General features: G+C 38.7%; 2 protein-coding genes across 6 annotated transcripts in view; one reads left to right on the top strand and one right to left on the bottom strand.

Annotated features, from left to right (window-relative positions):
- The window catches only part of pi4kaa (phosphatidylinositol 4-kinase, catalytic, alpha a), a 44,299-nt gene extending 42,794 nt beyond the window's left edge, over positions 1–1,505 (top strand). For 2 of the 4 annotated variants that reach the window (XM_026943736.3, XM_026943737.3), the window contains exon 55: positions 167–1,505. In XM_026943736.3, the coding sequence (XP_026799537.1) occupies positions 167–218 (52 nt within the window). In that variant the 3' untranslated portion in view covers positions 219–1,505. The remainder of the gene's footprint in view (positions 1–166) is intronic. The other 2 variants (XM_026943738.3, XM_026943739.3) reach the window with 1 other exon arrangement.
- A 4,744-nt stretch (positions 1,506–6,249) lies between these two features.
- hic2 (hypermethylated in cancer 2) lies at positions 6,250–19,645 on the bottom strand. Of its 2 annotated transcripts, none has more exons than XM_053241511.1 (2): positions 19,532–19,645; positions 6,250–13,162 (listed from the first exon to the last, which is right to left on the bottom strand). In XM_053241511.1, the coding sequence occupies exon 2, from the start codon at positions 13,132–13,134 to the stop codon at positions 11,431–11,433; it is 1,704 nt and encodes a 567-aa protein (XP_053097486.1). In that variant the 5' UTR covers positions 13,135–13,162; positions 19,532–19,645; the 3' UTR covers positions 6,250–11,430. The 2 variants fall into 2 exon arrangements, with proteins under 2 accessions (XP_053097486.1, XP_053097487.1); XM_053241512.1 differs by lacking the exon at positions 19,532–19,645 and adding an exon at positions 19,233–19,354.
- Positions 19,646–22,242: the final 2,597 nt, after the last annotated feature.

Raw genomic sequence — 22,242 nt, forward strand, 5'->3', positions numbered from 1 at the left:
ATTGTTAGTAATTAATATTAAACCAATTTGTCAGTGTATGAGACTTTGTATGAGAAATGTATGTATGTATAAATAAATATGAGAACAATGACAGTGGTCAATTTTAGTGGCTGTAGTCGATAGCCACGTTATAGTTTGACTAATGGAGCACTTTTCTGTGTTGCAGGAGCAAAACCTATGACATGCTACAGTATTACCAAAACCAGATCCCATACTGATGGCACTATACTTCATCCTCCTTCACTCCATAATTATCTACGCCTCTTAGCTGTCCCCCTTCCTCTGACATCAGTGGCCATATCTGACCAAATGTCCATATATAAGGACAAGCACTTTACATAATTCTTAGCCCCCCAACACAGAGAGAAGGTAATGGCAGAGTGGAAATTGTAGGTCATTTGTTTCCTGCAGAGCTGCTGCAGAGCCTCTGTAGTCATCTGCTGTACAAAATGCTGTATGTTCAATGAGTCTGTTTTTATCTCCCTTTAAGATTTACACTGTAATGGACTCAAACCCCTTACGTTAACATTTCACTTTGAATGTTTACAGCATTCTAATCTGCAAGACTGGGTATGGTTTGTTTACTACCAGAGAAGCCATCTTTGTCACCTTGACCCACATAGTACTGTAATTGCTTGTGTGCTCCTGCAGCAATCTGCTATTGCGCAATATGTCTACCTGTACCGTGTCATGTTTTAATAGGCTGTGCACTGGATGTTTAATTATTATTCCGATCAAACCATTGGTGTTATCTTAAAGACATGCATATAATTGGAGTACTTTTGCATGTACTTGAATAGACTTTTTTGGTAATGCTTTCGCTTGCTAAAAGGATCTTAATGTCTCAGATTTCACACTTCAGCTCTTATGCTTGTGGCAATCTGTAAAGAATTGGCTTCACTTTATTTTAACTTTATTTCAAAGAATTTATTCACTGTGCTGTCTGGTGGAATCATTAATCTGTTAAATGATTTTGTTTTAATAGACATTATCCAGAGAACTATTGTAGTATATGGAATGTGAAGGTGAACCTTATTTTGTGTGTGTGTAAATAAAGTCTGAGATACATGTGTGAGATTATGATCAATGGCTGAATGATGACGCAGAACTTTATATTATTGTAAGCCTTAATGTTCCCATTAGTGCATTAATAGATTATCACCTTCTGTATCTATCAAGTCAAGCTTTGTTCCTTTGGTGTGTTTTTATTTATACAGCTGTGCAATAAGCCCCATTTTACTGGTGTCTTGTTAGATGCTGGTTGGAAAAGTGGAGCTGTGATGGTGAGCTCTTTTGTGGTGAGCTCAATAGACTAGTGCTCTACAGTCAAAATGCTAGTTGGCTTTACACAGACTGCATGGATGTGGAAAACAGGGATTTGCTGATTGCATTTCCAGTACCCCTGATGTAGAATGATGGTGTGTTTCAGTTGAAGTTTAATATGCTCCTATGTCAAATAATACAAACTGTTTAAAAAAAAAGTGTGCATGTGTTGTTTTTTAACGTAGCTTACTCATTACCTTTTCTGTATAAAATATATTTTCAATACATTTCCATTTCTGATATAAACTAAGCCAGCTATATGTGCTTCTGTATACATCCTCACCGTAATGAAATTGAAAGAAAAAACGAATGATCGTATCATTTTGAAAGCCTAATCTGGATGTCTGTTTGGTCAGAGAGGGCTGTTTGGCCACTCTGAGTCTTGCTTTCATTAATATTTAATTGAGAGGCTGAAATGTGGCACAGAAACACTGAGGTGATCCATGGAGAGCTTCTACTTCTATAGCTTCCATGTAGAAATACAGGAGATCTCATTAATTCACCTCCAGCAGTCGGTATCTCCAAATATCACTTTCTCTGTTCTGTTCTGTTCTTTCCCTCTCCTTCCCTTTGTCCTTGAACCATCTCACACACACACACATCAGTTGTTCCAGCTCAGGATTGTAAGAATAAGGGAACAGAGTGTGAGAGTATCAGTTCATTCTCCAGAAGCCCACACTCTCTCTTGGAATTCCATGTCCATCCATACATTAGGCCAAATACAGCATTGCCATGGTAACTGGCTCCCTTGATACGAAAGAGGGGATGGGAGCGTTCAGTGTGTGTGTGTGTGTGTGTGTGTGTGTGTGTGCAGCAGTAATTGGTATTGCCACTGTCTATCCCCCCCCCCAAACATGCCCATTCATTCACGACAAGCAATTTTCAGAAAACATCCCCTCCCCAAACACACAGTCTTCAGCTTATCATGGGGCCAGCAATGTTTATGCAGCTCTGCAGAGTAAACCATGAGTTACTACAACAGCTTCAGTGCATCTTGACAAGTACTCTGGAACTGTACTGAAGGGATGAACACCATTCTTGCAAAAGATATGCCCTCAATTGGTGGTGTATGTGATGATGATGTATAACATCATTCCAAAATCTCCCTTAGATTTTCAACCGGGTTGAGATCTGGTGACCGTGTAGGCCATAGCATATGATTCACATCATTTTCATACTCATTAAACCATTCAACCCTTATGCCATGTAGATCGAGCGTTGTCATACTGGAAGAGACCACTCCCATCAGGATAGAAATGTTGCCTCATCAGATAAAGGTGAACAGTCAGAAGAACTTTGTATTGACTTGCAGTGACCATTGCATAACGGAGCTACCATTCCCCCACTTTATCACCCGTGTTATCATCCGTAGTATTTTTTTCAAGCCTTTTTTTCCATCACACAGCAATTTAATTTAATCTAGCTTTAATATTGCTTCTGTAAAATGTACAGTTTTCACAGTTTTACACTTCCTTTCCTTTTAATTCTAGCTAGCTGGCTAATATGAAATCTGATAGGATATCTGAGGCCTTTAAGGCTGGATTTAGGCTCAAAGACATGCCCAAACCTGCAGGCTGCAGACAGGCTCTCCTAAAAATAAGGCAACAACACTCCAAATTTACCCTACAAGGCACCTAAAAGTGGGCAACATAGATATAACTTAATATCTTATATTTATATATATATATATATATATATATATATATATATATATATATATATATATATATATATATATATATATATATATATATACATATAACACCACTTTTTGAGATGCCTGCTTTTTATAGTTGGTTAAAAATCCATATAGGTAGCTTGCAGCAGAAACTGATATAAATGCTCACATTGTTAGCCCTACCCACATTGTTATCGATCCAATTGTGTTAGCAAACACATTAATGAACTGGGAGCTAGCTAGTATATTACCTTACCCCTGTGGTACATTAATGGTAGCGACACCACAATTATGAAGAATTGAATTCTGTAAAGAATTCAAAATGTGCTGTTCTTGCAGCTTAGTATACCAATACCAGGGGTTCTTCAAGTGTAAAATAAATGGCATGGACCCTCTCAGCACAGAGGTACTTTATGTACATAAATAGTCCATCTACTGACTGTATATTATAATCATTTGGGAGCCATAGATCCATATAATAATTTATTGGAGCCATAGAGCTTTTAATTCTTGAACTTTCCATTGACACAACACATCTGGTCCAAGTTGACATTATTTATAGTCTTACTTGTTTTTGAGTTAAGGAGGGTTTAAGTCAAATTAAGCTAATAGCTGTAAGAAGTTAAATACAATAATCTTGATAAATTTGTCTTGTGAAATCACAGACCACAGGGGCCCATGAACCCCACTTTGATAACCACAGTCCTACATGTACTAGGGAGGGAACAGCAATGTTTACATAGTACATTCATTTTTCTATATTATAGACCCATTATAAGTGTGAGAACTTTGAACACAATGTAAAAGCTCAGTCAGACCTGAGTAATGATATTCCTTAATGAGCTTAAAGCTTAAAGGTGGGTTTCATCCTGGGATACCATTCATGTGAAAGGTTTATTAGCTGAATAAACAAACACACATTCATGCACGCCTCTGGTTTGCTAACTGTTTTAACTAGAGGTGGGTTTGATGTAAAATCACTTAGTTACCTTGTCAGAAAGAGTTTCATCAATAGGTTTGGTTGTAAATCCATTGAAAAAGCTGAAACATTAATCAGCCTAGTAATTATGCAAATGAAATACATTTGAAGTGCCTGCTAATCTCCTCAGAACTAATGAGACTGTGTGTGTTATGATTAAGGATAAAGGTGATCAGAAGTAGTTCTAGGTATGGGGTTTTGGATAGTGTGTCTAGTATGTTAAAAGAAGCAACTATGGAGATTGAAAAAGGAAAACCAAAGCCTTGGTGTGGCACAGGTTTTATAGCATACCCTGCTCTCTCTCACAAACACATGGGGCTAATACAAGCTGACAGTGATGAATGGGCTTAAAGGGGATACTGAATTTGGATGCAGCACTGGTGTATTTATGCATGTGGGTGTTGAGGTCGTTTTTGCTGTTGAACCCACTCTAAATCTGCATATACCCAGCATCTTGGTCTCAGCGACCCATTATGGTTAATCAAATACAGTTGACAGCCTTTGATTTCAAAAAAATTGTCTGCTTATTACCGCTACACTGCATACACTCTGTTATGAAATATGCAAAGATACATGCAGAGAAAGAGCATCAACCTATCAACCCATGATATCAAATTACGGAATTAAAAATGGCACCAATTCTTACCCAACACCTTTATTTTCGTAGTTATTTAGTTTATGTAAAGCAAAGCTTTATATTGTAACTGAAGTGAAGAGATTGACTCCAAATGTACAGCTCAGCTGGTCTTTTAACCACTGAAAAATATTCATCCTATGAACCATTCTCTTTTCATTGCCATGTCTAGCAATGCCATCTAGAAATGTTTGGCAGAGAGAAAGACAGGGGAAAAAAAACAGATGTCAGATTTTACTTTGAATCTTTTTTTTTTTTTTTTGCACGCCTGGTCTTTTGTGGCCTAGTCCCTTCAGCTCCAGAAAAGAAGCCCATTATGCCTAGTCCCAAAGCTTGCCTTTCTATAGTGCCATGGCACAGGGCAAATGGAGGAGGGAGGAGTGCAGGCCCCTCTCTCTCACTTTCTCTGTGAGAGCTGCTGTACTGTTCCATGTGAAAGGCTCAATATGCTAAATGTGCACCCTCCTTGTGCCAGCCACCTGTAGTGCCATTTCTTTTAGGCTGTGGCAGTCAGCATGGGCAGACTGGACCGTTACATTCAGCCCAGCGCAGAAGGGATGAAAGAAAAGAATAGAATAGCTTCAATGCTGCTGGACAGACTCGCATGTTAACCCCCCCCTCCTTTTTTTTTTGAATTAATCCAGTGTTTGAGAGGCAGCTGCTGTACTGATGTAGCAGACACCTGGTGAAACACTGCTTGTTTTTAACAGAAAAACAAATCACATTTTTTATGCATGCTTAGAAAGGTTGAAAAAGAATTGGGAGACTGTGTGTATGCGTAAAGTTCTAAACATCAGGAAATTTTGAAAAAAAAAAATTCAAATGTGTCAAGTCATCAGCTATGGCACCTGGCAAGCTTGGTTGTTTTCAGATGTGTAGTGCAAATTTGCATTAGGCAGCAGATGCCACATTTGAAAACAAAAATCATCGTCATCAAGGGCATCTGACAACTGAATTGCCTTTCATGCATTCAGCAGCTTCTTGCAAGATCTGCATGTGATTTGGCCCCCCTCGCAGATGTGACTATAGTTAATCTATACTTAGCAGATGGGAGGAGAGTGGGGAGGGGGACGCAGCATCAACATACTAGTCATTGTGCCTGAAACTGACCCCATTCAGGGTCATTTGGCATGTGACACCACTCGAGGCGGAGCTAAATGGCCCCATGGAATCAGGCACACAAGGGCCATAAAAATGCCAACCCTCTATTCCCTTGGGGTAGGGAGGTGCTCGCTGGCCTCTTGACACACACTGGCAAGCTTGAGAGGGGAGACAAAGGGAGAGGGCTGGCCTAAATGGGCCGCAGAGGATGGAAGAAAATGGCGCACGCTAAGAATGAAGCTATGGAGCGCGGTGAAGTGTTGGCCCCCTTCGTTGGTGAAGCTTGGAGAGGGGCTCCCAGATGGCAGACGGAGGTTTGTGCCATGACTGGTTTGGGGCGGCTTCCCTCTCACCCGTTCATCATCAATCACTGGCTGACTCCCCAAACTGCCAGTTCGAGCCACACGCTACAGCATAACAGACTCTGAGCCGTTGGGACGAGACTTCCCTTATGATACAGGTCTGGACGGGGAAAGAAGCATCACAAAACACACCCACAGACATACGAAAAGAAAGAAAACTGGGCACAAAGTATGGGTTTTTTTGATCAAGATTTTAATGATTCTAAAATGACTTCTCATAGCTGTACATTAAGACCATAAGGAGATGAGATCACCTCTGTACATCGTATTGTGTTCGCATAACACAATTCGAGCTGCAAGCTTCATGTAGCTCGGCCCTGAATACAAGATCTCTGAGGAACTGAAACGTGAAACCATGGTGTTGTCCGCAAGCCATGTTCAAGGCTAAAAAGACTGTAATAAAGACAGTAATTGAACAAATATTTGCAACTGAAATATACCATTCTGAGGTAAACAAATCCCTAAAACAGACAGATATATATTCAGAATGATGTCTATAAAGTCAATGAGACATACAGACACTGGAATGGGCAGAGACTGGCTAGAAGACAGTGAAAAAAGGCTGGCTGAATGCTCATATAGGCAGCAGGAACACAGTATTAGGTGCAATATGGCCTCAAGAAAAAAGGACGTGGAAAACACAGAGGTTTGTAGAGCTGGCTTTGGTTTACTTAGGGGTTGGTTTGGTAAATTGAGGTCCAAGTGGTTGGTTAACATTTAGCAGTGTGAGACTTCACAATACTACACAGGAAATACGTAGCGCTGCTGCAACAGGCTACAAATCATAGCAGCAAATCAAAGATCAATCTTCTTCGGTCTCAAAATATTGATCAAGTGATAATTAAGATAACTGAGCAAGTTCTCTAGATTCTTTCAAAAGGTCATTCATAAGGGACCTTGCTGTCAAATCGCAAAGTGCATTTTATAAAGCTTATATTCCATCTCTAACCACACAACACGCCTGCATGCCACTTGCTTTTTGACGGACTTGGGAGGTGAAGGTGAGCAGAAGAGAGTTCATTCTTACAAAAGCTTTGGCTTTGTTGGTCATATGTAAATAGGACACCCCCTTGACAACCTCCAAAGAAATAAAGGAAATGGAATCCACTAGGAGCCTTGAACCATGATAGCGTGACAACACCACTGCTTTCAATAAAGAACACAAACACGACAAGAGTGCTTGTTACACAATTAATGAAAGTCCCATATTGTATCAACAGACAGAAGCAAACAGATAGGGAAAATGTTTTTTAAAATAAAAAAAAAAAAAAAAAACCCCACACACAACAACAACAACAACAACAAAAAAAAACAGCCTTCAAGTCTTTAATACAGAAAAGAAAAAAAAAAAAGAACACATGATCCAGAGAACATGCATGCTTTAAGTGAGAGAAGGCTCAGGATGGAGCCGATCCAGCCTAGAACAGGAACACTTCATGGGACCACATACATTCCTCACGCCTACATCCATGTGGGATTTGTTTTGTCGTCATTTTAAGCAATAAAATTAAGACCCTGAAAACACCTTGTCTCCCACAAAGTGAAATCTTTAACAAAAGTGAAAACAGGATCAAAAATAAATACATTCATCACTGACAATAGACCTTTGATGATTTAAAAAAAAAAAAAAAAAAAAATTGAACACTGTCAGTAAGTGTTTGCACCAATGTGGTTCAGAGGAGAGGCCAGTCAGCTGGAAGCTGCTTCTTTTATGGTTCTTTCAGCAAATGGCTCAGAAAAACAAACAGTAATCATTAGAAAATTAACAGCAGATTAAACAAGGGATAGCGAGACCCCTCTTTCCCTCCAACCCCCCCACAAAAATCCTACATGGTCTGAGGTAAGTCATGTTTATGTAGCTTCTATTCATACTCATGTAGACATTTGAAAGCAGCAGAATAACAAAAATAACCGGATGTGATAATACACTAAGAGCACACGCACACACACACAGACACACCCCACCTCTCCCATAGCACATTATATCCAGGCCATATAGGGACCTGTTTTGGGGGGGATGTAGACATTTTCACAAATCATTTTTTTCTTTCGGTTTACGACACCTTTACAAAGAAGCATGCTCAAACTGGCCTCTCCTCTCCTGAGGTCGGAGACTGTAAGTGTTTATGTAAACAGTGAGATATACACAAGAATCATTACATCAGATAAGCGGTCAATCATTCGGTATGTGCTTTGGTTTAGAAAAGAGTCTGAAATTTTGGGTATGAGCTTTATCTTATTTGTTTATACACTTTATGCTTAATATTTTTTTTTTTAGTTCTAAAACACTCTGAAACTTAAAAGTAAAACTTTCATGTACATCTCTGGCTTTTTTCTTTTTCTTTTCTTTCCTTTTTTTTCTTTTTTTTTTCGAAAGCGTCATTTGAAATGGGAACACTCTTAAAATCTATTTTGTAGGAAACTAGTGTTTTTTTCATCATTAAAATACAGAAATTGACACAGTATTGACACAGTCTTACAAATGTAGTCGAAAGTTCCACATTTCAAAATATGTAGAACTATCCCTGAAGTCTGAAGTAGAAACATTATTGTCACAGTTTGAAACTTTGCCATCTTTTTCATGCTCTGTCAGCTATAGCTCTGAATACTTCGGCCATCTCTTCTAGGACACTGATGTACTGGTTAAGTGCTGATATGTACACAAGAGATCAAATGGCAGCTTTTTCCTGGAATCCTGTGTGGTATATGGAAGTGACGAGGAGGACACAATAAAGTCTCCCTGAGTTGATAAGAGTACTTCAACACCAGAGTGCATGCCAAACATGAGCTGCCCAATCAATACAACTAAATTTTCCTTAATGAAACCAACTTTAACCTTGATAATAAACCATTAAAAGAATTTATATTTTGGACCAAGAGTAGCTTCCATGATGCAGGAGCAAATGGGACAGGACTACAGACTAAACAAATGGCCTGAGAATTTGACACTGCCCATTATGTCCCTAACTGCTTAGCCCAAAAAAAAAGGCGTCTACAGTGTAAGAACTTTGATATGTTTGGATTAAGTCTCTGGAAAGATGGATTTGGACAAAATTCCAGGAAAAAGGAAGTCAGTGTACATTATTCTAGAGTATATGACAATAGCTGCACCTTATGATCATTAGTAAGCACTTGCACTGGGCTTTGGATTAAGAACCAGAACAAATAAAACCAAAAAGGAATGCCATTAGAATTTGCATTGACAAGGGTAAAAGTTACACATGGAATGTGATACACTGGAACTGGCTGTAAATCAACAAAATGTATAAATAGAGGGCATTAAAAAGTTCAGCAGTAAAACATGAATACTCTGATGAACTGATAATGTAACAGTGACCCCAAGTCAGTAACCTAAGACAACAGCTAGGATTTTGGAATAACTCGTCATTCTCTGAATAAAGCAAAGGATTTATACAATACTTAGCAACTGACTAAATGACATCAGTTCCTGTGTGAGCCACAAAAAAAGCACCCAAGAGCATTTCTGTTGACTGTAGAGGCAATCCAGTGTATTGATTCCTCACTGAATGAACTTCTCCAAAATGGTGGTCATGTAACAGAAACATCATGACTCTACTCATTTTGTCTTACTTCTTTCTTTTTTTTTTTTGGTCTGAACTAAAATAAATTAGTCCTTCTGAAGTCCTTCAATAAAGTACATCTGAAGACAAAAGCAATGACAAACCAACTTGAGAAACTAATGTAAACTTCAAAAGTGAAAAACTGCCAGCCCACCAATCAGCAGAAGTTTTACAAAAGTTGTTCATTGGTTTTTAGTACAATGTCCACTATAAACTAACATTCCCACATCATTCCTCTTTACTGAGAACTAAAAGTAAAAGAAAAAATCTTTATAATATTTTTTTCTCCTGAAATGTTATTTTCTGTATTTAATCTAAAAACTTTGGTAGTGACATTCTACAGAAAAAGTTTGTTCTTAAGCCATTATTTTCCTCAGTACTAGTTTTCTCTTTGGATTTCTTTAACATAAAACTTAAATACATGCATCCAACAAGCTACGTTCTAGTTCTATTATGTTAAATATGTTTTAAAAAAAAAAAAAAAATCAAACCTTTGTTGAGAGATGGGCAGGTTAGGACCATTCTGAAAACCTCATCAAACTTTATACAACCTTGTAGGGGTAAGCTACATCTACACCCCCCTTTTTCCATCTATGAATGTACTGTTCTTAAGAATTAAGAGGTAGCAATGTGACAAGACTATAAAATAGGTTTTTAGTGAAGGAAAAACCTTAAACAAAACTGAATAACAGTACCGACAGAATTAACATTCAAAATTCAATAAAACAAACCCTACCCATCACCCAAATCACCCCATCCCAAAGAAATATCAAAAGAACTACCAGTTTAAACATTCACTGAAGCATAACAATAAATTATCTAAAACAAGTACCATTACTTTTGGCTTTTGTCTCGACAGTAAACCCCTATATATTATATGAGTAAACATTAGAGCTTTAAAAGAACACCCAGAACCACTCTTTTCTATACCCCCATTTGCCCATGTCCAGACGCAGAAGGAGCCCAACAATGGTACATCTAACTATACCCATATTTCAGGCCACTTTTTGCCACAACTGAAATGGTTAACCAACTAATGGACCATCATGAGGGCTAGCAAAATGTAGAAATTACAATACAGACTGAATTAAATTGAGAAATTGCATGCTATGGTATGAATGCTTTTATGGACCCTGTTCCCCTTCAAGGGCTAGAAATAGGCAATGGGCATATGGTACAGACTAAAGCTTGTGAATGTGTTTGGTCAGATGCACAAAGCTTTTATATAACACCATAAACATTTCTAAAGGCTCTCAATCATATATTTCAATCTTCCTTTGAACTGGAAAAAAAAAAAAAAAGTTTAGCAATTATTAATTAATCGATTAGAGACTTAACCGTATTTTACACATTCTGTGGTCCATTTTCTTAACTCCCGCCCTTGCTTTTAAGGACCAAAGGAAGTGAAATTGTATACTTGGGGACAAGTGAAACAAATAATGAAACCAATGCATAAACTGGTGTGAAGTGATCTGGAGAGCCCATGGAATTTTGAAACAGCATCAGTGCCCGCAGAATATATTTGCAGCATTGAGGGGGAAAAAAAACAAAACAAAACAAAAAAAGATGCCACAGAATCATACCAATTTTTGAAAAGGATAGTCTTTCAACTGTTGGGCTTTAAAATTTTGAACTACTACTCCTGTCACTCAAGCCAAGAGTGAATCCTCTATCGGATCACCCACTCATAGCCATCATCTTCACAGAATACAGGTGTGCACTGTACTGAAATCTTTTTGCGCTCAAGGTATTCCATTCAAAGTGTCTTTGGCTTATGATGGGGAGGTATGCATTCGAAGGTGGCTGATGAGGTTACGTTGTTGGGTGAACTTGCCCCCACAAAGCTGACATTCATAGGGCTTTTCCCCAGAGTGTACCCGCATGTGCTCTGTGAGTCGATATTGGCGTGTGAAACGCATGCCACACTCCTCACAGGCAAAGGGCTTCAGACCAAGGTGGCTGCGCATGTGCCGCGTCATGGTGCCACGCTGCGTAAACATCTTGCCGCAGATGTTGCAGGGAAAAGGCCGTGTAAGCCAGTGCGTCTTCTCATGCTGCCGCAGTGTGGCAGGATCTTTGTAGCTTTTATTGCACACTGTACAGCAAAAGCGTCGCGAATCTACTCCATGCACTTGGACTGTCTGAGATGACAGGTCCTCAGCTTCAGCCTCGTCTTCCTTTGGATAGACATCGTCCTCCTCCTCTTTGATGTAAAGCTCTTCCTCCGTATGGGTCTCCACATGGGCGTTTAGCTCCTCGGAGCTAGGGAAACCTTTACCACAGGGAATACAGACATAAAGGTTGTCGCCAAGGGCAGGCTCAAAGCCTTCCTGCCGATACACATAGTTGGCACTGTTGCGTCCACCTTCATTCTCGCTCTGGCCACTCTCTTCACTCTGCTCCTGGCCATTCTCCAGTCCTTCTTCCTCATCCTTACACTGGTAGGATAGATCCGAGTTGACATTTCCTCCACCTGGGAGCCGTTCTCCAGCCACATTTAGCCTCTTGGCAACTCCATTGGGCAAAGTGGACCTTTCCATATCTTCACCTTTGTGGCCCTCACCCTTGGCTTGTCGCCTGGACCGAGATATCTGGCGGGTGCTTTTTTGTTGGTCAGGGTCTGGAAAATGCTGGTTCTCGTCACATTCCTCTCCTTCACCTATTTCCATAGGCTCTCCAGTGGTGAGGCCCTGTGGGTTGGTGGGGAGATCATCGAACGAGGCACTGTTGGCTGTGGATTCTGAGGCAGACTGAGGTGATTCTTGTGGGATACTGCTTGGACTTACTTCTTCAGTGACTGTGCTTCCTGAAGGGCTTTTCTTAGAGAGGTCCAGGCCAAGCTCCAAGAGGCCACCACTGCTGGTGATGTGGCCATTGCTCCCATTCTTACTAGTAGAGGGACTGAGAGAGTTGGCTTGGTTTGCACACTGAGCATTCCTGACAAAAACCTCATCCTCTGACAACTCATCTTTGAGTAGCTCCTCATGTCTCTTTGTTTTTTCACTGTCTTTAAACCCTGAAATTTGGTTTGGTGTGACAGGTGTAGAGGACAGCCTTTGGTTTCTAGAAGTTCTTCCATTGGTAGGAGTTGTGGGTTTGTTGTGGAGGGATCTGCCATTGCGTTTCAGCTTTTTTCTGCAGAGAGCAGCCAGGTCATGGAGTTGGAGGTAGCTTGCTGCTGTTAGGAGGGCATTAAAATTGTGGTCACTGACCTGATCCGAGGACAAAAGCTTGCCAGTGTAAATAAAGTCCAGTATCTGCCGAAAAATTGACGGGTTGACCATATCTGTGTCGAGGTTAATTAAGTTGTCATGCAGGATGAGGGACTTAAAGTAGATACTACTGGCTGCCAGAATGTTCTTGTGTGCCCGGAAGAGGGCATTTTCTACAACTATAATCACATCACACAGATAACCTTTGGCTCTTTGTTGGTTCAGCTGCAGCAGCAATTGTTTGGCATGATTTGGCAGTTCCATTTCCAGCTTTTTTTCTGCACCTAGAAACCTGTAAAGATACAAACGAAGATCAAGAACAAGAAAAAAACTGAAAGAGATGACTCACTATGCTGTTCAATCCTTTTGAGATATACAATAATTTTCTGATTTCACTTAATATGTATTTTGTACAAAACTAAATCCAATGTTAATAAGCTCACCTTTTTAGCTGAACTAAGGAAAAACACTGTAATTACCAGAAATTCCACAACCACAACAGACTTTCAAGCAGAAACCTGCACAGCACAAAACAGCCCGCTTCCAGCCTTTATATGTGTAGAAAATCAAATTTTTGCTTTTGATTCACTCCCTTTCCCTAATATAAACACACCAGTCCCAGTACAAAGCAGATAAGGTGGTGCAAGCAATAGTAACATTCAACATTTTTCTTGTCTTAGCCTTCTTAACGTTCCTGCCACCACTCATTAATGCCAGCCTCCAGGGTCAGTCTCTTTGTTGAAAGATGGGGGTTGGGGAAAGGAGACCAGTGGATGTTTCTGACTGGCTTGCACGAAGGACAACATGAAACTCGAGCCTGAGGGAACACCAAGGGTGTGGTGGGAACAGGTAAGCCAGCAGTCCCTCCACTGGATAAGCAGGCCCTGACTTGTAACAGAATCTTTGCAATTCCCAAGATAAAGGTTATGTCATTCAGCAAGTAGTGCTGGTATTGGTTGTGGAATCTACAGAATATCACAATACTTGATCAACAGAAAAGAAGAACTGTCACCATGAATCAAAGTGCAACTAAAAGTGTATTAATAGACTTACTTACATCTACCATGTTTGTCCACCTTCTGCTAGAGCTCTTACACTGCTACATTCCTGGGCAAAAAAAAGGGGGCCAAGTCCAAAATGGCAAAATATTAAGCTTTTAATGGTCTTAACAACAAATCATTGGCCAGAAAATTACCAAGAATTAAACAAATGCACTCCTGAGAGCTCCTGTGCCACCATACTTTTGCTGCAGTGAACTGTTTGGAGGAAAAGCTAGAAACACTTATTTATATAGTCTTGTTGTACACGAAGATAAAATCACAATAATGATTAAAATGTTGGATGTAAAAATTCAAACTACTATGTGTCTGGGTGTACAAAATATTCCGAAAATTTATTCTGGGATGTTTTTTTCTTATAAGATTCGTCCTTATTTGGTTTTCTGCCACACCTGATGCAGCCCATCAAGGGCCTGATAACAAGCTCATAAATGGAACCAGGACTGATAGCGCAGGGAGAGAGCTTCAGTATTTGTTTAATTCTTGCTAATTTCCTGATCAGTGATTTGTTGTTAACACCATTAAAAACTTAATATTTTGCCATTTTGGGCTTGGCCCATTTTTTTGCCCAGGAGTATATATGTATATACGTCAAGTAAGTAAATTCATAAGCCACTTAAGTACCAGCCAAATGCGTGGACGCGCCTATATTTTTACACGTTTTAGAATAATCCCAAAGACATAATGATAATATCATTATCAATATCATGCTATATTATCATTAATTAACTTTTAATAATAATTAATAAAATTATTATTAAAATAGCATTTGCAACTTTGCAAAACTGTGTTTCCTCAACCAGCTTCAAGATATATGCTTTTCTAGCAATCTTGAAATTTCCACATATGCTGAGTGCTTTTTGGCTACTTTTATTACATTCTAAAGGAAAAGTACTTGTACCTTGGGAGGCAATTAATTTAAAAGGTTTGTAAATAAGATCATACACAGACTTCATAAATGCCTTCACTATTTATGGCCGATTTGACGAATGTCAAGCGAAAGCTTGTCCTTAAGAGCATGAAAAGCCATACAATCAGGTGGGTCCAGATTTTTGTTTCATATTGTAGGACTATTCTGCAGCCAGCAGAAGCACTCACTGGACAGAAGCATATTCAGGGGTAAAAGAAGCTACAAGGCTAACAAGTACATCCTTGTGATCGTTAGGCAGCCGACCTCATTTGCGTGGATCATGTGAACTGAGCTGTTACTTTTAACAGCATCAGCAGTTAAGACTGGTTTTCTACAAATCAGAAGTATCTGACTTTAGACCCAGCAAACCACAGCACTGCAGGGTTTAGCATTCTACTTCATTTCACACAACTGATTCAACTCACAAGCTCCTTTCCAAGAACACAAGTTGAAACCTTTGTTTTAGAGGAGGGTAAATACAATTCACAAATCAGTCTTTGGACCTCCAGGACTGGAGTCTGACACACCTGGTATTTTAGATCTCAGCAAGTGAGATATTTCCATATGGCAAGTCAAAAATCTTATTTCCCCAATGTGTAATAGACCGATTTACCACACTTTGGCAAGTTCACTGTAATTGTAACAAATCCATAATTTACTAGGTAAAAGCAATATCAAGGTACGCTTCAGGGATGAGAACTTTGTTTTTGTCAGTGTCTGAGACAAGACACACCGTGGATTACGTCATGTAAAATTATTCTGCAGAAAGAGCTTTTGTAAACAGCTTATGTGGAGGTTTTTATAATTAGTCTACCTTCACCATCAAAGCCAGCCCTAACACTAAATCTAGTCAGTGTGGTAACATCTCTCAAAAGACAGTTTTCAGGCCTGGAGTATAAAAGCACACTTTAAGGATTACCCAAACAACAAACAACAACAACAACCCACGTCTGTCTGACCAAATGTCTAGATCAAGCTTGCAGCCCACAAAAGAAAACCCACTGGCAGGAAAATAACCCAAAAGCAAAGGTAATTAGAGAAAAGAATTTATCCGAATTGCGTACATGGGTTGATAAGGTGCTGCCGACCCTTTTTATTGCTCCATAGACATTCCTATCCACGAACAGGCCTGCGCCAGCACTGAGATGAAACAACTGGCCTAATCAGCAAGATTGCTACCTGGAGGAGGAAAAGAAAAAAACAAACAAAAAAAAAAAAAAGAAAAAAAAAAGAAAAACAAGAAACAAAAAAAAAACAAAACAAAAAAACAAAAAAAACAAAAACAACAACAAAAAAAAAACAAAGTGCAGAAAAAAAAACAGCTGTACCATGGGTAACCTTGTCTGGCAACAATGTGATTAGCCTTGTAAACAATTTCATCCAATGAAAGGTTTAAGGATTTAATTTTGTGTTTGCTCGAAATCATTTGTGCAGCTCTTATGAAAAATGACACCGACTAGAAATACAACCAACATATTTTCTCCCACACAACAAAATTTATTGCCCTCTGCATAACTAGGCAAGAATTCGGCAAGAACGATATCAATACATGCTAGATCCTTATCATCAGTAATAATATAAAGAGACCTTAAACACCTAATGACAGAGCAACACAGCCACGTCCAAGGTATGAAAAGTTCATCAGACCAGACCATTTATTTCCCATAGTTAGTTAAACATGTCCTGACTGAAACCAACCAGTGTTCTTTAGAAACATGCCAAGCACTCTGTAAGAATTTATCTTTTTCACACACAGATTGATAAGGTGCTGCTGACCCTTTTTACTGCTCTGTAGACATTCTTATCCATGAACAGACCTGCACCAGCACAGAGATGAAACAACTGGTCTAATCAGAGAGATTGCTACCTGGAGGAAAAAAAAACTGAAAAGGGGAAAAAAAAAAAAAAAAGAAGAACAAGTTGTAGACAAAACCTAATGTGGGATGTGATTAGCCATGTAAACAACTTCATCCAAAGCCGCAAAACCCCTGCGGACTGTTTTTATTGTGTTCAATAAAACACACTTATGCAAAGATTAAGAAGATTATGAAAGATTATGCTGGCTAGAAATGCAGCTTATATAATTTACCATCACAACGGCCTTTTTTAAGAATAACTGCATTATACGAGAGATCTTTGTTACTACTAATAAAGTATATTCAAGCAGTGCTACAAGTTTCCTTCCCTTGACCCAAACTGCTAAAACTACCTTGACCATAAACAGACACAACCTGTGTATTCAGTATAATTCTAAAAGCCCACCTAATATTAGGTTAATTTCAAAAATATCTAGCTTCAAAACACTTTTTCATAATCTGTTTAGCACTTAAAAGACAGCAGTCTTCACTCATTTCACGAACACTAATTTAATCAAAATGCCAGTTAGAACCAAGAGCATGTTATCTCAAGAATGCAAGACATTCTCCTTTCACTGCCCAAACCCATTTTCATTCAGTATGAGAGACATACCTTATTATTGTCAAACCTAATCCCGAGGGTCTCGAAGTGTTCAGTAAATTCCGCTCAGGTATACAGGAGAGAGCCTATTAAATGTTAGGTCAACAGGTTGTCACAAACACGGTTCTCAGTTGTAAGCCTGATTGATGACTATGATGATAGCCTCGGCTGGGTCTCTGGACAAAGAATTAAGTTAACTAACTTTAAAAAACTAGCTGATGGAAATTACGGGTTGTGTTTACCTTGTCCTTAGAGTGATGTAGCTATCATTCGGAAATGTGTGCCTGAGATTAGCAAGGAACCTCAATGCTTGAGTCAAGCTCTTTCCACTTTGAAAGCTGGCTGCTGGTGACAGTGATTAACATGAGCACCACCATGGCCAAAAAAAAAAAACAAAAAAAAAACAAAAAAAAAACACAGAATTTCAGAAGGAAACCGTTTCCATTGCAGACAAAATAATGACTCAAAATGAAACGTCCATCTATCTTGTGTACCGCTTATCCTACACAGGGTGGCAGGGAGCCTGGCGCCTATCCTCGGGGCACAAGGCAGGGGACACCTTGGACGGGGTGCCAACCCATCACAGGGCACAATTACACACACACATTCATACACTACAGACAACTGGCATACAATGCATGTCTTTAGCCTCGGGGAGGAAACTGGAGTACCTAGAGGAAACCCCCGAAGCACGGGGGGAACATGCAAACTCCATGCACACAGGGCGGAGGCAGGAATTGAAATCCCAACCCTGGACGTGTGAGGCAAAAGCCACTGTGCCCCCGCCCTCAAAATGAAACATTTATGTATTTTAGCAGCGTTAGAGACATGGGGCAGCAAAAAAAAAAAAAAAAAAACAAGCTAAAACATTGTGTCAACGCAGTATTTCTTCACAGATCTGCAATAAGAAATTGCTGAAATGTTACAACACACAAACATGCCAAGCGTGCCGGGCAAGATTTCACACACACGGCACTGCCTTAAAGCAACACAGTTCCACAGTTCCTGTTCCTCATCCCAATTTCTAAAAGGACTGCATTCAATTTGACTTCAATTCAAAATCAAACATCTTTTATCCCATTTTAGTCAATGACATTTGACACAATGTGTGCATCTCCTTGGCAGGAAACCTTCTACATTAATGTAAGTGAATGGATGGCATTAAAAGCCCTTGGTTTCATTGCTCTCATTCAGGGAAACTGTCACACACATGAGGACTACCTCTACCCTCAGCAGATCCCTGCAGAAGGACCACTTTAAAACAACACCCCCTCCCCCAGCCATTAAAACAGATGAGATGAAAGGTTCACTCAAGAAATCCAATCATGTTTAGTACAAAAAAAAAAAAAAATTATAAATTCTGAGCCACAAGAATAAAGTTGCTGTAAATGCCTCAATAGCTTAGCTCTTGTTGGAAATGGCTTAGCTAATAGTACAGTAACATAAGCAGCAGCTCAGGAAAGCACAGAAACTGTACATCAGTACCTCACAAGACACTAACACAAATAATGGTACTACTTTTTATTTTTTATTATTATTATTTTTTTTAGTGAAATTGTTGAAGAGTGCTGCTGCTGCTACTGCAGCGCGTGCACAATCCCAAACTGGAGTACACACAAAACAAACACGCAGTTTCACTCTCACCGCAAAAACACACTCTTACCTGCGATTCACGCACATTTACACTACCCATAAAGCACCCAGGGTTTTAAAACCACACACACATCAGGTTCATTCTCGAAATTTCCGCCGGCAAAAACCACAAATCGCGATTTTAGCCCCAAAACATCCTGCTATTATAAAAGTCAAATAAAAGCCGCACTGCTTCACACACAGCGACTGAACCCATTATTATTATTATTATTATTAGTAGTAGTAGTATTATTATTATTATTAGTAGTAGTATTATTATACTAATGAAAGAAGCGTGTTTTTACCTAAAAGCAAATAAATCCAGTGAATGAAGCACATTGCTCCTAGCTTGCCAAGCTTGTACTGGCGCTGTGGTGTAAAGCACTAAACAAGAGAAGCCCCTGTGGGCGCACACACACACACACACACACACACACAGTCTCTCTCTCTCTCTCTCTCTCTCTCTCTCTCTCTCTCTCACACACACACACACCGTGGTAGGGTTTCAACAACCTGGGTTTCTTTTAAGAACCCGAACACGTAAAACGCCCTCACAGCGACCTGCCTTTCCACCAAAACAAAAGCTGCCGACAGAAGACTTTACCTTAATAAAGCGAGCGAAGCTTCACACAGCCATCCTGCTTCCTCACCTCACAGCTCTGCGAGCGCCATCTTGCAGGCTTGTGACGTGAAGAATCCTCACCCCTGACCCAAATTTGAATAAAAGCCAGGAGAAGAGGGGGTGAGAAAGGGAGAGGGAGAGGGGGAAATAGAGGGAGCCACCAATTCGTTTCAGTGCCCCAGGCATTTGGTTATATTCGGTTATATGAGCTAGTCACATTCACTCATCCAGGCCATTGCTGCCCACTTCTACATTCAAGACATATATATATATACCAAATATATATATATATATATATATATATATATACACACACTTTATTCTCCCCACTTCTCACTTCTACATTCAAGATATATATATATATATATATATATATATATATATATATATATATATATATATATATATATATATACACACATACACTTGTACACTGAAGAAAAATCATGCAGCAATAACTAACTAAAGAAAATGCCTATGCAATGTGACATTTGTTATGCATCAATGTGCGGCCTGTTAAACTGACTAAGCTACACTTCTGCAGTAGTTATTGCCAGTAACTGATATACAGTTAGGTCCGGAAGTATTTGGACAATGACGGATTTTTGGTGATTTTGCCTTTATACACCACCACAGTGGATTTGAAATAAAACAATCAAGATGTGATCGAAGTGTACAAAACATCTAAAAAAGCCTCCCATGTTCTGAAATGATGGGAAGAGAAAAGTATGGCGAAAGAAAGGAACAGCTCATGATCCAAAGTATACCACATCACGTGTCAAACATGGTGGAGGCAGTGTTATGGCATGGGCATGTATGGCTGCCAGTGGAACGGGCTCACTGGTGTTTATTGATTATGTGACTGCTCACAGATGTAGCAAGATGAATTCTGAGGCTTATAGGGCTATACTCTCTTCTCACATTCAGCCAAATGCTACAAAACTGATAGGATGCCACTTCACAGTGCAGGTGGATAATGACCCTAAATACACTGCGAAAGCAACTCAAGACTTTTTGAAGGCAAAGAAATGGAATATTCTTCAATGGCCAAGTCAGTCGCCTGATCTCAACCCAATAGAGCATGCTTTTCACTTACTGAAGACAAGACTGAAGGCAGAAAGACCCACAAACAAGTAGCAACTGAAGGTGGCTGCAGTGAAGGCCTGGCAAACTTCTCCAGGAAGGAAACTCAGTGGAAACTTGATGTCCATGGGCTCCCGACTTCAGGCAGTCATTGACTGCAAAGGATTTTCATCTAAGTATTAAAATTATGGTTACATTTACAATTATGTCACTTTGTCCAAATACCTTTGAGCCCCTGAAAATGGAGGTACTTTGTTGAAAATGGCTGTAATTCCTAAATGGTAAATGCCATATTTTTTTGGAACCTCTTAAAATAAAGCTGAAAGTCTAGACTTCGATCACATCTTGACTGTTTTATTTCAAATTCATTGTGGTGGTGTATAAAGGCAAAATCACAAAAACTCCGCCATTGTCCAAATACTTCCGGACCTGACTATATATATATATATATATATATATATATATATATATATATATATATATATATATATATATATATATATATATAATCAGTTTATATAGTCCACAAGACAAAATAATAACTGAATTTACACTAATTTGCACAAACCAGTTCAAAAGTTTACATCCTCTTGGTTCTTAATACTGTGTTGTTACCTGGATGATCAACAACTGTTTTTATGTTTTGTGATACTTGTTCATGAGTTTGTCCTGAGCAGTTAAACTGCTCACTCTTCTTAAGAAAAATCCTCCAGGTCCTGCACATTCTTTGATTTTCCAGAATCTTCTGCATATTTGACCCCTTTCCAACAGTGGCTATATGATGTTGAGATCCATCTTTTCACACTGAGGACAACCGAGGGACTCGTACACAACTATTACAAAAGGTGCAAACATTCAATGATGCTCAAGAAGGCAAAACACTACATTAAGACCCAGGGGGAAATTTTGAGCAGGATGATTGGTGTAAATAATAATAATAATAATAATAATAATAATAATAATAATAATAATAATAATAATAATTATTATTATTATTATTATTATTATTACTATATTTATAATGTTCTTTCCAAGCATTACTTTTCAGACAAAAAACATGAGACCTACTGGGTTTTGTATGCAAAACAAAACAAAACAAACAAACAAACAAACAAATATATATATATATATATATATATATATATATATATATATATATATATATATATATATATATATATATATATATATATATATATATGTAATTAAAATATTAATAAAATATTAATTTTTTTACTGTTTACTGCACTTCATAGTATTTTATATATAGAAACATTTAATTTCATTTTTTTTCCTCTACATCATTTCTGTGCATGTGCTAAAAACTTTTATAGTGTACACACCCTCCCACCCACACACACACAGTGTATTAAGGCATAATGCATCCAACCAATAACATTTTTTTTTATTTTTTATTTTTTGGATATATCAATTTCGTCTATTGGTTTTAATGGCTTTTTTGCAATTTAATCTATTTTAATTACATTTAACTATAAGGATGAATGTCACACATACATGTTATAGGAAGGTTTAAACAATTTATCATGCAATATTAAGCTACACATGTCATGTTTACTTTGATACTTTGGTACTTGGTAATTTATTGCCAT

The sequence above is a fragment of the Pangasianodon hypophthalmus genome, chromosome 17 (assembly GCF_027358585.1).
Source record: "Pangasianodon hypophthalmus isolate fPanHyp1 chromosome 17, fPanHyp1.pri, whole genome shotgun sequence".
NCBI classification, from domain to species: Eukaryota; Metazoa; Chordata; class Actinopteri; order Siluriformes; family Pangasiidae; genus Pangasianodon; species Pangasianodon hypophthalmus.

Excerpts from the sequence above, each read along its gene's own strand:
- hic2 (XM_053241511.1), bottom strand. The coding sequence starts at position 13,134 with ATGGAACTGCCAAATCATGCCAAACAATTGCTGCTGCAGCTGAACCAA.